The 14362-nt window shown below is 43.5% G+C and overlaps 1 protein-coding gene across 1 annotated transcript; it reads left to right on the forward strand.

The window, feature by feature from the left end:
• Positions 1 to 1618: 1618 nt before the first annotated feature.
• On the forward strand, positions 1619 to 1963 carry LOC109313737 (histone H4-like). Its single transcript, XM_019540453.1, has one exon. It carries the CDS (start codon positions 1625 to 1627, stop codon positions 1961 to 1963), a length of 339 nt encoding a protein of 112 aa, XP_019395998.1. The 5' UTR covers positions 1619 to 1624.
• The last annotated feature ends 12399 nt before the right edge of the window (positions 1964 to 14362 follow it).

Consider the following 14362-nt stretch of genomic DNA (forward strand, 5'->3'; position numbering starts at 1 on the left):
CCCTTCCGACTCTAGCTACTATGAAACTATGTGGACTGCTGGAATATGGTACAAGGCAGCTTTTGCTCTTGGGCAGGAAACACCTAGTACGTACTTAATGCATGTTCAGGCTTTGCACTGGGTCTGCAACCGTCCTGACCCTACCATGTACCAACTCATCATTTTCAGCTGAGGGTCAGAGGAGCTCACCCCGCTTCCAGACCTGGCCATACCTAGTGCCCTCAATGTGCTATATTTCCCAGTAGCCTTATCCTGACACCAGCTTGTCTATGTACAGTGGGTGTGTGTTTACCTGTGCCCGTGGAAAAAATTGTCTATGCACTTATGCAGCCACTTAGCCCAGGCAAAAGCTCACATGCACACACTCTTGCCCTTCCTAAATGAAAGGCCCATTCTTTTTAAAAAATGGCCCCATTTGTAAAATCTCAATCAGCCTTCAAAATGTCTGTAATCGCTGTGAATCTTCCAGATACGGCATATAACAGATTTTTGCCTACAGGGCATGTTAAAATTAACCTTCCTTTGCCATTCAAATGAGTTCGCATGCTGTCCTGCTTTTAATTGGGCCAGATGTTTCAAAGTAACAATAGAGGTTCTGACTAAACAGCATGAATTAGATGACAAAGTAATCCAAGCCTCTGTATTGCCAATCCAATTAGGAAGAAGCTGCATTTCCATCATATCATGGTCTAGTTTGCCAGCTAAGCAAGCGAAGGACTCTCTGAACGAGTCTCAAAGCAGCTTTTTGGCCAGTGGTAGTCCATGTTGGGCATTTACTGACATGGGGACCAGACTCAAGTTTGTGCAAGTTTTTCCATAAGCCAGTTGTCTTCAATGGAAGTGTATAGATTTGCATTCACGGAGGATATGGCTCTGGATTTTTCTGACTTGGTCAATATAAAGGCAGAACGAGCAAGTTCCCAAGAAAACAAAAGTTGGCAGGAAAATCTTGTCGTGACCTGATGCCAAAAAGTTGAAAAGGGAGTCTAAATATTACTTGAAATGTTCTGGTAAGTGCCAGGAAATGGGGAAAAAATTGTAATTGCTGTCCCCCTTCAGGAAAGAATTTAACTCATGCCTAAGTCTTGTTGCCTTCAATGAGATTTAAACACATCCTTGCATGTTTTCTTGAACTGCAGTCCTGCTGCAAGGGTCTCCCCCTCCCCAAGAGCCTCCAGTCATTTCCCACAACATCTTTTGACAAAGATGCTGTGTTCCTTTGGACACAAGACCATGCAGGTACGCCTTTATTTTATTTCTTTTCTGGATCAGGTAGTCAACTCATACAGTTCCTTGTTCTTGCAAAGAGGGGAAACGGAAAAAAGGCTCCATCCAGACTGGATGATAATCAAGTGAAGTGAAGGTCTTTTATGTGCTGAGGACATTGGAGTGTCAAATTCCTGCCAGCCTCCTAGCATGAGTTTGACCCCACTTAAAACTCAATGCAAAACCCAAGATCAACAACCAGTGTGCTCAGAGGTTTGGTCGATGCACCTTTTATACGGCGTGCTCTTCAGACTGGCACAGTGCGACTAACTGTAGGGCACCTAGCCCTCCCTCAACATGCATTTTTTAAGATGAAAAATAACCTTCATCAGTCTCTTGGAGTGGAAGTTCTGCTATCATGTCTGGTCATGGCAAGGGTGGTAAGAGGCTGGGGAAAGGCGGCACCAAGCGCTACAAGAAGGTGATGCAGGACAACATCACCAAGCTGGCCAGCCACCGCCTGGATCAGCATGGTAGCTTGAAGCTCATCTGTGGCTTCATCTTCCAAGAGAGCCAGGGGGCGCTGAAGGTTTTCCTGGAGAATGTGATCCATGATGCCGGCACCTACGTGGAGCATGCCAAGTGCAAGACTAGCACCACCATGGATGTGGTCTACTCGGCAATGCTCCAGGGCTGCACCATGTATGGATTTGGAGGTTCAACAAAGGTGGGAAAAAACTCTACAGTCTATCTGTAAGCCTGTGTCACCTGGGAAAAGGAAAACCCGATCTCAACAACAGCTCCCTTTACATCATCCCCTCAATCGTACACTATGACGACACATCTCACATCTAATATGTATGCATCTTATATCTGATAATGTCTGTAATAATAAAAAGGGCACATTTGTGCTTGAACCATCTGAAGTCTGCCTGGACTTAGCCACCTTGGGGCCTTTCCCTCAGCCTTTGTATAACCCCATCCAGATCCCACAGGACCCTGGCAAGCCTTCCTGTGCTGGGATGCCTCAATATCTTGTCTCACCATCCTTTTCTTGACTATCTTGGCAGAGTACAGAGAAAGATACGGACACTGCTTTTGTCACACAAAAAAGCACCTTCCTTTTTACTACAAGATATTCTGAGTAGTCCTCCAGAAAGTTGTCAGACATCATTGAACTGCAATCTTTTTTTCCTTGCAAATTTTATTGCTGTACATTTCCAGCACTGAATGAAGCACCTGACCAATTTATAAAAGACAAAGGATATTCTGCCTACCTCCATCTGGTTTGGACCCAATATTTGGGGGGTTGATGCAACTGCATCATATAGTTAATAGTTATTTTTTTCTTTATTGATAACAAGTAATAATATTCCTTATTTTTGGAAGAACTCGAGACACATTTACTCTTTGGCGCTAAACACTTTCATGGCAACCCATTGAAGCATTTCAGCAGCGCTGCTTACATTTCAGCATATTAACTATCCATCAAAGCTCAAGAGGAATACAAGTATGTGTTTTTAAACACGTGAAAGAGCTTTGTTGGACTGGGGCCTGTTGCTCTAAAATGGCCTCTGTATATCAGGTATCACGGTGCAGCAATGAGGAAGGAACCCAAAGCTGATCAAGTCCAAGTGGCAGTAGCAGAGGCCTTGCATCTCTTTCCCCATTTTCTTTTGACAAAGATGCTGTTTTCCTTTGGACACAAGACCATGCAGGTACGCTTTGGCACAAACTCAGCTGCTCCAGAAAAGTAGGGTCTACATTCCTCTGAAAGCTCCAGATGGCAGAGAGCTCCGACGCTCTTTCCTATTTGCAAAATGCTCCCAGTCCCTTGGATACCAGGCGCCAGAACCGCTGCGAGTTCAATGCTCTGGAAAAGTAGGGGGATCGCCAGGTGAATCATAACAGACTCTCTCACACGCACACAGACGCATCCTAGATTTTTATCTGTGCCCATTCTTAATTGTTGTATTTCCTTGCAAAGCTGTTCTCAGTTGGTCTCTGGCTGCAAAGGATATCCAGCTGCAGTCAGGGCTACTTGTTAGTTTAAGGTCCATAGCTACACAACGTCACCGAGAGATTTGTTGTTGGCTTGGTTCAGAGCAAATTTGGCCTTGCCTTTTAGCTAACCTGATTTGCAGAGATCCTTGCAGCCCACAGCTGCCACTAGATTTTCAAAGACCTGCCAGCGGTCAGCGCCTCCGCACATCAGCCCATTTGCTATTCTGTAAAAACGCAGGTTCCCCCCCACCTTTCACTATACTTTTGCTTATTTACAGTGGTAAATTATTGACAGCAGACAGGCTTGTCTGTCATCCACAACAGGCTTAAAGCCCTCTGGCTATTCTCTTCTATCTTTGTGAGTGAAAGATGTCAAGTCAGATTTTCTTTAGAAGAAGGAAGGGGAAGGGAAGGTGGGTTTCTCCGTCATTTGAGACTCAGTGACCATGTCTGAAAGCACCAGCTAAACCTCCTAGGCCCTGCCGTTGTGCAAAGAAAACACAAAGCAAATCTGAATGCCTCCTCAACTAATCCCCTGAATGTTTCCTTCTGTCAGGCACATTGCAAACCCAGGGCAGTCTGAAGGACAGGCTTTCACAGCCCTCGCGTCTCCAGCGACTGAGGCTGCATACCTGCCACCCATTCTTGAAAGAGAAGCTATCCCTTCCCGATGCTTCCCAATTGTTATTTGGGAGTCATTGTGTACTACAGATTAATCTGCTACCGTTTAACCATCGTGCTGCTCATAAGGGGAGTTTGCGTATTTCTTTTGATAGAGGCAGATTATAAGGAACTCAAGTCGGGTCCTGTTCAAAGACGTTCATCCCAAGCATACATGAGAATTCCCACTGGACTACTCCCAGGCTTAAAGTGATGCATCTTGTTGAAGTGCTTTGCTAGACAGGTGACTAGGAAGGAACCGGTAAAGGTTTATTCCCTCCCTGTGACAGCAGTGAGATTGATAACATTCAGCAGGTGCATGTACATAGTGGCTCGGGACTGGAATTATACGTAAAATGATTTAAAAATCAATAGAAACTGGGCCAAATCTGTAACACAACAGAACTTCAGTGCATGTCAACCGCTTTCAAAATGGCTGAAACTCGGTTAATATAAACCTGGATGGATGCAGTATCAGACAGGTTAAACCGGCTTACTGAACTTCTCTTCTAGATGCCCTCCAGATTCAAGTCAAGTCACAATCACCCAGCATCCCAGGATGCTTTGCAGGGTGGACAGGCTAGCCTTGGCCCATGCTGTCTGCTCCAACCAAGCAGGGAGGTGTGCTCTAGTGCCCCCTGGCTTCTGGCCTGGGTCACTGCAGGCACGTGATTGCATTTCTGGAATCAAAAGTGAATTTCTATTCAGTTGCTTATTGGTTCAATCTAAACAGCTTAGACTAACCTGCAAAGATTTAATTATTTCGGCCTTGGGCTTTTTGATCATCTGTCCTTACCCAGTGGGCCTGATCTTTAGACATTACACTTTTACCAGTATAAATGATCAGAAAGTGGTCTATACCCATAACAGAACGGAAGTTCAGCACACACCAACTGATTTCAAAATGGCAGAACTTGGTCTAAGACTTCTGTTCTGTTCATAGCCGATCTAAACTATGCCACTTACAGCAAAGTCACCAACTTAGATGGATTCTGCCTTGGGCTGTTGAATGTCTGTACCTAGCCTAAAGATCCCAGCCAACTATAACTCCGTTGACTTGCAGGATGACCCATGCCAAAAAATATGCTGAGTCCACCCTGGGATCTGTCAAAAATCTGACATCACTGCAATGGAGACCCGTAAACATACAACAGGGACTCTCCCTGTAAACCCAACCATGATTAGGATTCAGCATTTAATAAATAAGTTCATATACAATGTATGCTGTCCTTGGGAAATTTAGCCACTGCAAAAAAGATTGCAGCAATATTTATATGCACCAACATAACCAGATTGTTTATTATGTTGTTAGGGTGATACATTTCACTCTGAAAATCTATTTTAAAAAAAAGTCATTTGGAAGAGATATTGGGCAGCTAGACATGGATCTCATCTGTACTTCCTGCAGCTGAAGAGTCCAGAGACTTGAAAACAACTCTTATTCAATAATTTTTAATTTTAGCCCATGTATATTCTTTTAAGCAATGCAACAGTATAAATATGTTAATATTCCATACAAGTAAGGACAGTAACAATAACAATTTTGCTTTCACTAGGCTGGACTGCAGGACACATCACACGACACAGTAAGTTTAAACTGGTGGCTAGGGCCTCCTTGCTGAGCAGGTCATTACATCGCCTGAAGAAGCTGCAGAGCAGAGAAACCAGTGTTGGGGTTCCTGGGATCTTAACTTTTGCTTCAACAGTTACCTTATGCTCTGTAGCAATGTTTTTGACCCTCTGCCTCAATTTAAACCTCAATCTACCTATCTGGAAAACGGGTGCAACTCTATACCTTGTTTTTTGTTTGAGGCTTAATTATTTGAGTTCTGTACAGTTTAAGGCTCCTCAGCAGTGGTTTCCGTGACAGAAGTAGGGTCCCAATGGATTCAGTAAATATGCAGTCATATCTATGCCAGATGTGGGCCACAAAAAAAATAAATAAATAAACCCTTGCCTGGTTAGTGGGAAGACTTAATTTGTGGGGGCCATCCCTTCCTTCTGACTCACCTCTCTGAAGTCTCATAAGGGGAAGAAACTTTTGGAAGTCACTGGACTGTGGGACTACTACAGCGATATTTCCGGATATCATCCGAGACGTACGTTTACATCTTCCTTATATTCTGTGCTGCCATCGCACGCACGTGCCCAACTCCTGGCTGAAGTACTAGACAAACAGGGAAACAATGTTTTGAAGCCCTATAATCACAGGCACTTGATTTCCACCTTCACTCTAATCGTGGACCAAAGTTGCTGGATCATTATGGAACCGAGTTAAACCATTCACGTTTTGATTAAAAATAATAATAAAAAAATTGTGGTTCAGTTTTCTGCCATTTATAAAGGAGATTTCAGAAGCAATCACGCTGGGGAATGCCAGCTATTTTCTCAGAGATGTATACAAATGCCAGCCTGCGTTATAAGTGGACTCAGCAATTCCCTCCGATACAATTCAGCAGAGCTGAGTGAGAATCTTTCACTGAAGAGACTTTGCAGCAAGGCTTCAGGTTATTGACTTATGCCAAACCATCTCAATTTAAAGTCAGACCTCTTGGAGGGTTCCCCCTTCCCATCAAAGACTGCAAGATAGCAAGAGACTTCCTCACTGGAGCAGGCTCCTTTAGCTGGTGCCCAGGAAGAGGTCATGGAAACCGTAGTCGCACAAAGTTTGGCAATATCACGTGTCTGATTGCATGCGCCGCAGGAATCATTTAGCCGTTCTGACAACCACCCTGGAGGGGAAACTCTGTGCCAGTTAAAGGGGGAAAAATGAGGGATACCAGCTTAGATAGCGTGCTTCCTGGGGTTGACACTGTCTCAGATTAAGTGGCAAAGCACATGACGCTGGTGGTAAAATGGAGACAATTCATTAGAATGAAAAAATTGCTGGTGCTCTTGAGCAGGGAGAGATAGGATGTACCATACAGTCTTTGCTCTGACTTTATGATGGTGTGAAACCAGGTCACTGGTGGTTTCCAGACCAACGTGTGGGATCCTAAGAAGCAGTTAGTGTTTTATGGTCAATGCCTTTAAATAAGAGTCGGGACCCTCAGATTTCCCAGAGGCTGATTGTGGGGGACTTTAAGCACCAACCCATCAAAAGCTCTGTGCCTCAATTTCCTTTCTGTTGATTTAGACTTTAAAGAGTGCTTAAAGTAGGATCTGCCTTTCACTGTGAACTAGACACCTGACCTAGCACTGTGCAAATCAACCCTGCTGCCTCAGTAGCAGCTCAGGTTTTGAAGGTTTCTTGACCTTGATTCAGGTTTATATTTTGCAGTTCACCGTGGCTCCTCTCAGAGAAACCAAACTAACAGAATAAAGGCACCTAGATCCGAGAGAAGTCCCTTCCCACCCACATCAGTTCAGATCCTGTCAAGAGGGTTATAAACCTTAGCAAGACCTGCAAAAATAGCTGGTCCAAAGTTTGCAAACTATAAGCCAGGCACATATCCCTGGTTTCCACAATTATGTTGGAATATTTTGCACTATTCCAATCAAAATATAGTTTTATACACCATGATGTTCAGCTGATCAGAAGAACTCCTTTATTGGGCTAACCAGTCAAGACTACTGTGAACCATTCTCTGTGTGCATGTATATATTATTAACATACAACAGGGAAACAAACCCTGCTCTACAAGGGGTTGAAAATGAAATTTTTTAACCAAAGTCAAACCACCATGCGACAGACTATGCTGCACTTTCATATAACTGAAGTTTTCCATTCCTTATCTCTTACCATAGTAATTTTTCCTTACCATGTCTTAGAGTTATTTGCTGGTCGTGGTATTCATATAGTATTATAAAGGTATATTTTGTAACACTCATTTTTCAGCTAGGGAAACTGAGGCACAAGGAGAAGGGATGTGACCAAGGCTGTGGAGGAGATCAGTAGCCAAGCAAAGACTGGAACTCACATTTCCTGCGTCCCAGTTTGCTGTCCCACCCACTGGCTTTCCTCTCCCTTGTTAGAAGCACCACTGTGCATATCTACCCTGGTGTTTAGGATTCACGCAGAAGCTGACCTTCACAATTGGAGCCCTTCCCCACTTGCAACATACCTTGCAGGCCTTACCAAAATCATCGACATTTTGCTTTTTCTAAGATGGGGACAGAAATATAGCATTGCAGATGTACCCCAGTTTCTCTGCAGAGCCCTTCTAAGAAGTCTGCAAATTCCTAGTGTTTCTTTCTGGACTCCTCTCTACTTCTTGGCTGTAGAGAGAGGAAGCAGGGAGCAGAAGAGCCAGCAGCAGAGAAGTATGGGAGTGCTGTTGGCAGATTTCCCATGTTCAAGTCCTTCAGTCCCAGAAAGCTTTGAAATACACTGCAGGAAACCCAGGATTAGGAGACAAGCAGTTTTGGGGTTAACTTCACATCCAGAAGTCCAGCCAAGCTACCAGGCTTAGGCTAGACCGCTGCCACTCAGGTCCATCAGCAGGTATAAGTTCTGGGGTGACTTCAAGGTCAACCCTAAATATCAGCATAGATATAAAGCATGAAGTCCCCACCATCAGCAGGTCAAACTCATACCAGGCTCTGGACTTATAATGCTTTGTGCATGAAGGATTGAACTGGAATATTTTCTCAGTCAGGCATAGCTCTCTTTTGTAGGAAGCTGTGATGTGAATATGCAAGATATGCACATGCAGTCAGCAGCTCCAGGATATCAGAGAATGAAGACACAACACACGTTTTGGCCCTTTACTTTGTGGCAGAAAGGTTAAAATGGCCTTCAAATCTAATACTTTATGTCCCTAAATTGTTAAGCTGCTGCATATAGGATCATCTAGTGAATGCCACTGAAACCACCTGCCCTTCTCTGCAATGATCCAAGTAGTAGGATAGACAAGCATCCTGCATTGCTGTAGATAGTTAGGATTGTAGTATATTTTGTGGCTGGGTTCCCAAAGCAAAGGCTGAAAAAAAACATTGCTCGGCCCATTCTGCATGGACAGTATGGAACCACGGATAGAGAAGTCGGGTTAGTGAGCAACAGAAAAATTTGCCTAAAGCCCAGTCCTTCAAATTGCTGGGCACCTTGGACCCAATCCAGTAAAGCACAAATTGGCATGATTCACTTTAAGCATGTTAGAAATGCGTATGGACTTCAGTAAGCCACGAGTGGCATCTGCCTGTTAAGTCTACATGTGGAAGTTGACGTCTCTTTTCCTGCCATGCCTTGCTACTTGACTACTAGTAGAGACTGGACTTTGTGCCCAAAGAGAAGCCCATGCATAACCGCTCTGCTGGATTCGCATGCAGCACTCTTTGCACCTTGAAGGATTATGCACTTCACGTGAAAGTCTGCAATGAACACATGAACATTTCAGGGTATTGCACACTTCCCGTGATCGTCCTGCAAGGACACCTCTCACTTCGGACAATCAGAGCTCAGCATTAAGAGAAAAACCCCAATCATACTGAGCCAAACCCTAAGGCAGATCAAGGCGTCCTATGGTTTATGAGATATGAACAGTATGGGCTCGGCTACGAAACTGTGAATGACTTTCATCTAGCGTAACTTTAAAGTTCTTCCACAGAGGAAGCCGTTAAGGCAAAAGCTGTATTCAGCCTGCAGGAGAGGGAAGGCAGATGGTCAGTGTATTTCTCTAAAACAAAACAACTAAGCACCCTTCTGGCTAGATATTAAAGTCTTGGAAAGAGTATATAAGAATAATACGATAATTTTGCTGAGTCAGAAAACAGACTGCCACCATCAACCATATCTTCTCAGAAGTCACATTTATTAGTGCTAACATATTCGGTAGGTAAAACGTTTCCTGCCCCGCAACCCCATTACAATTAGCAGCACTCCCTTTTGGATACTGTACCATTTATTTAGGAAAGATTGCTTTTTTCTTTCTTTTAACTTTCCCTCCCCAGTCAAATCTAACACAAGTTATTAGCCACTTAAGCATTCAGAGCTCTCACTTCCTTAGTATTTTAACACCTACTCAAAGGAGAGGTATAGGGGCCACCTATCCTCCCAACATCCCAATGCTACACCACACTGTTTCCATGCCAAGTATATAATGTATCGCAGAAAGAAAGATATAATGACTTAACTTGAATGCAAAAGGCATTTCCTAGTTATTATGTCACTAAAACCACGTAGCTATATATTTTCTTATAGCAAACATCACTTAAGATTCAGAGGGACATCACGTAAACTTCATGAACAGAAGGGGTCGCAGAGACTGAAGTTTTGCAGGACTGGGACAAGATCTGTGCCTACACCAGCAGGGATTAAACTTCCTGCAGTTCAGGAGGTAGCTAGGAATAAATCTTCAGTTTTGCTCTCTTGTTGTCATTCATACCTATTTCCATCCAAAACTATTCAGCAGAAACGACGTACAAAGTAAATACAAATAGGGTGACCTTATTTAATTTGTTCTTTGTTAACATCCAAATTTCTCTCTCCCTACCCCTGAAAAAAGGAAGAATTAAGAAAAAAAAAGGATCTCATACTTTTGATCCGTGTCACTCTGATGTGGAAAAGCCAGCAGGTGCAGTTCCACTATTTGCTATTCTACATGCTTGTTGGTCCGTATTACGCCCTAAGGCTCCAATCCCCATGGTATCTGACAGCTGGTTGTTATAATCAGGCCCTCAGATGTCTAGGGATTACTCTAGTTTCACTTTCCCAACGCAGCTTGACCTTGCATAGTCACAGAATAAACTTTAAATAGATATTCTGCAAGACTCCTTGCCGTTACTTAGTTTGTTTTAAGTATGGACATGTATCCAGAACAACGCACAAGATCCTAGAGATTTGTTTGAAGAAATAAGTGCCTTAGTGGTCTACGCTCCTACTTCAGCATATTTTTTTTCGGGGGGGGGGGGGTTGGGCATCACTTTAAATAAGCAAGCAGTTTCGCTGAAGCCAATGAATTTATCTGCACAATTAAAAAGTCACCTGTGTACTTAAATAACTTCCTGGCCCAGGGCCTTGATTACTTTGAAACTACTTGGATGCCCATGTAACTTGTTAATTTTCTTATATTAAATGTTTTATAATGTGTATGTGCTCTTCCAAATTAATTAGGGCGTATTTAAGAAGCATTGATTAATTGCTGTATAAAATAATTCCCTCCCAGAGTGGTAGGATTTGACCTTGACTGCTTCCGACAGAAGAATTAAAAAATAAATAAATAAAAAGAGAGTGAATTAAACTGAAGCCTTCATTGAGTAAACCAAAATCGGCAACGGGAAAATTAACCTCCTCTCAAACTGATACTGAGGTAACCACTAAGCAACAGTGATGTTCAGTCCTAGAGTCAATTAAACTCATCTAAAATCTAGAAGGCTTTGCCTACAGAAGAGAGCCCGTACAATCACTTAAGCCCATACCCAACTTAAATGTATTTTACATTTTCCTGCGCTGAGCAAATGTTTGGGTGTTTTCTTAAACGAAGATACTGCCTCGAATCAAGTTCTCAAATTCAGAGAAGTGCAAGATCAAATCAGATCAAATAAGTTTGGAATCCATAAAATTCAGAGGTCGTTTCAGATCCGTCTCAGAGGGTACACACAGACGTTACATTTAGATCAACCTAACTAGCACTGGACTGATCTAAATGCTGATCTGTGCAGACTTTCAGGGAGGCTAAATTGGGGGGGGGGGAGGGAGGGGGCAGGGCAGATGGTAGGCCTGATCTAATTCGATTCACCCAAGGAGGTAAAGTAACTTAGATCGGGAATGAGCTGGGCAAATCTAGTGAATATCTGCACATATTCAGAGCTGGGAAAGCCCAGCTACCCCCACACCCTGAGCTGGACTATGTTTAGGCCTGTGACCCCCCGCTAGCCCAGATGGACAATCATCCCCCTGCAAACCCATCAATGCTGCCCCTACTGCATGGACCTGCCCGCTGCTCGCCCTACCTTGAATTACTTGCACCAAGTTCCCAGAGAGGCTCCCAGCACCAGTAAATGTCTGCACACACCACTCCCAATCGATGATCACTTGGTTTAAAGCAAGCCTCATGATCATAGACCAGGTACAGTGAACACCTACACAAACCCAGAAGGCATATGCACTTGTGTTAGGTGTGGGCACTTGCCTGTCTGTTCATACACTCATTTGTTTTCCCCTTTTGCTACAAGACAAAAGGCAGGGCAAAAAACACTGGTACCACAGCCAGACTTTTGCTAACATTGGGTGGTGGTTCAACAAATGCACCTTACGTGCATTTTGGGATCCAGTTTACAGTATTGCTTCTGCACTTATATTTGTAATTCTCTGAACTCAATCATTGCCATGAGGTGGGTACATCAAGCAGAGATATTTGAGGATCCTCCTACCCTTGTAGACTCAAAAAGGCTGACCGTAGCCATAGCCCACATACCCCAGACTTGTGCTGCTATATATGTACTGGCCAGACCATATGGGAGCTTTGGCACAGAAAAGCACACACTCAGCAGAGTCATCCAGATCCAACATGTAGAGCAATGCAGCTCTTCCACATCCACTGGATGGGTCCATTGACTACTACTACACTGTCATCCACTGAACAGGGATGGCCAAAATGAACAGTAATAAAGATGTACCAACACAATTTTAAGTCAACAGTAGGACAGACAAAACTAGACAGTGAGCAATCTAGTCCACATTTTCTGATGCTATACCTGCTGCTCACTGCAAATCAGGAACTCAATCAAGTATCATATGCTGCAAGTCAATTCATTTACTTCGATTTTAGGAACACATTTAGAAAATGAGCATGAAATAATTAGCAAGAAATGAACGAGTAATTAGTCACTGAATTACTCTGTAGTGGAGACTATTCTGCTTGACATCAGAGATAGTCTATCTGCAGTCAGCAAACTGCATATTTAATAAGGAGTAGAGAATGTGGTGAGCTTGATGGTGAATTATTTCCTTCAACATCTTGCATCACATTCAAAGGTCTGTCTCAGTAAGGTGAGAGAAGTCTAAAGGGGATGTAAATTTAAGGAATTGCCTTGCTACTTCCAATTTCCCCAATGGGTACATTACAGCCAGTTACACTGTTATACACTCTCAGTCCAGTTAGTGAACATTAAAAAGTTTTGCTCTTAGGACAAAAGCAGCTCTCCTATAAAAAACAAAAAACACCTATAAAAAACAAAAAACAACTCAGTCTGCATTCACCTGTGCAGAAGACAGACTCCTGTTGTTCAAGAAGGTTGTTCAGCTATTCTAGGAGGAAAAATAATATCTTTCTGCCCCCATACACAGCACCTCTATGAGGGGGACTCCGACTCCACAGCTTGGCAGCCTCAGCCCCCTAACGTAGACAAATCCTCATTGACCAATATGCAATATACACCGTGCTTCATTACAGACAGACACCACTGGAGTGCAAGATAGTCTAAAGAAGCCTAAACTGATGTCACTCATATTTTAAAGCAGCCTAGAAAAGTGCATGAAGGAAATCTCAAAAAGGCCTTCACTCAACAAGGCCATTCCTCAAAAAAGAGAGTTTGTCTTTTTGAAAGAGCTACCTGCATACCACGCAAAGATTTGACAAAAAGAAAAATCCCCATGAATCGTACACCATTAGTTATGACATACCATCCTTCCCTGGAGCCTACACAGAAAACCCTCAAACAATTGCAATCCATACTACAAGACGACCCAGTTCTTAAAAGAGATCTTCCCAGAGCCACCCATCCTAGCCTTTAAACAAGCACCAAACCTTGCTAACCTCATCACCAGAAGCAACTTCCCTACGACGCAAAACATACCTAATGGATCCAGACCATGCCAGGACAAGCAATGCAAAACCTGCCGACACCAGTCCTACAAATCACCACACCCCACTACACAACCATCACCATGCCTGGATCCTACACCTGCACCTCCAGAAATGTAATGCATTTCCCCCAATGCACTGAAGGCCCTGATGGAAACTACAGAAGGAGAAACTAAACGACGACTGCGTACCAGAATGAGCGCACGCTGAAAATCTAGCAAAGAAGAACTCTCGACTACCTGCGGGTGCACACTTCTCACAGGGCAATCACGCCCTCCCCGAGCTCTCAGTTCGAATCCTCAGAAGGGAACTTACAAAAAACCTTTTGTAGACGAGCCTACGAACTTACCTTCATAAATCTACTGGACACATGAAATCACGAACTCAATATAGACTTTGGATTTATGACTTAACTACAACCTGCCGGCCATCTGTTTCACCAGGTACCTGCCTGACCTTACTATTTACATTCCCCCTACCTCCTTCCTTCCTCTCCTTTTATACCCTCTTCTTAATTTCCAGCTATTTACTTTTTCACAGCCTGCTTCTTTTCTACCCTGGAGAACTCAGCTACAGTCGTCTCTCCCTTACTTACCTTTGGCATTGTTTCTCCCACTGCCTTTCCTCCTCTTCCCATTGGTTTCCTGATTTCCACCTATTTACAGTCTCACTGGCATCCTGTCACACTTTTAACTTCCTTCATTCCTTGGAGATCTCAGAGCAGCACAGACTCCCTATGCCTGAAGTAG

Source organism: Crocodylus porosus, unplaced genomic scaffold (assembly GCF_001723895.1).
Source record: "Crocodylus porosus isolate Cpor-Errol unplaced genomic scaffold, CroPor_comp1, whole genome shotgun sequence".
Lineage (NCBI taxonomy): Eukaryota > Metazoa > Chordata > Crocodylia > Crocodylidae > Crocodylus > Crocodylus porosus.

Excerpts from the sequence above, each read along its gene's own strand:
- LOC109313737 (XM_019540453.1), top strand. The coding sequence starts at position 1,625 with ATGTCTGGTCATGGCAAGGGTGGTAAGAGGCTGGGGAAAGGCGGCACC.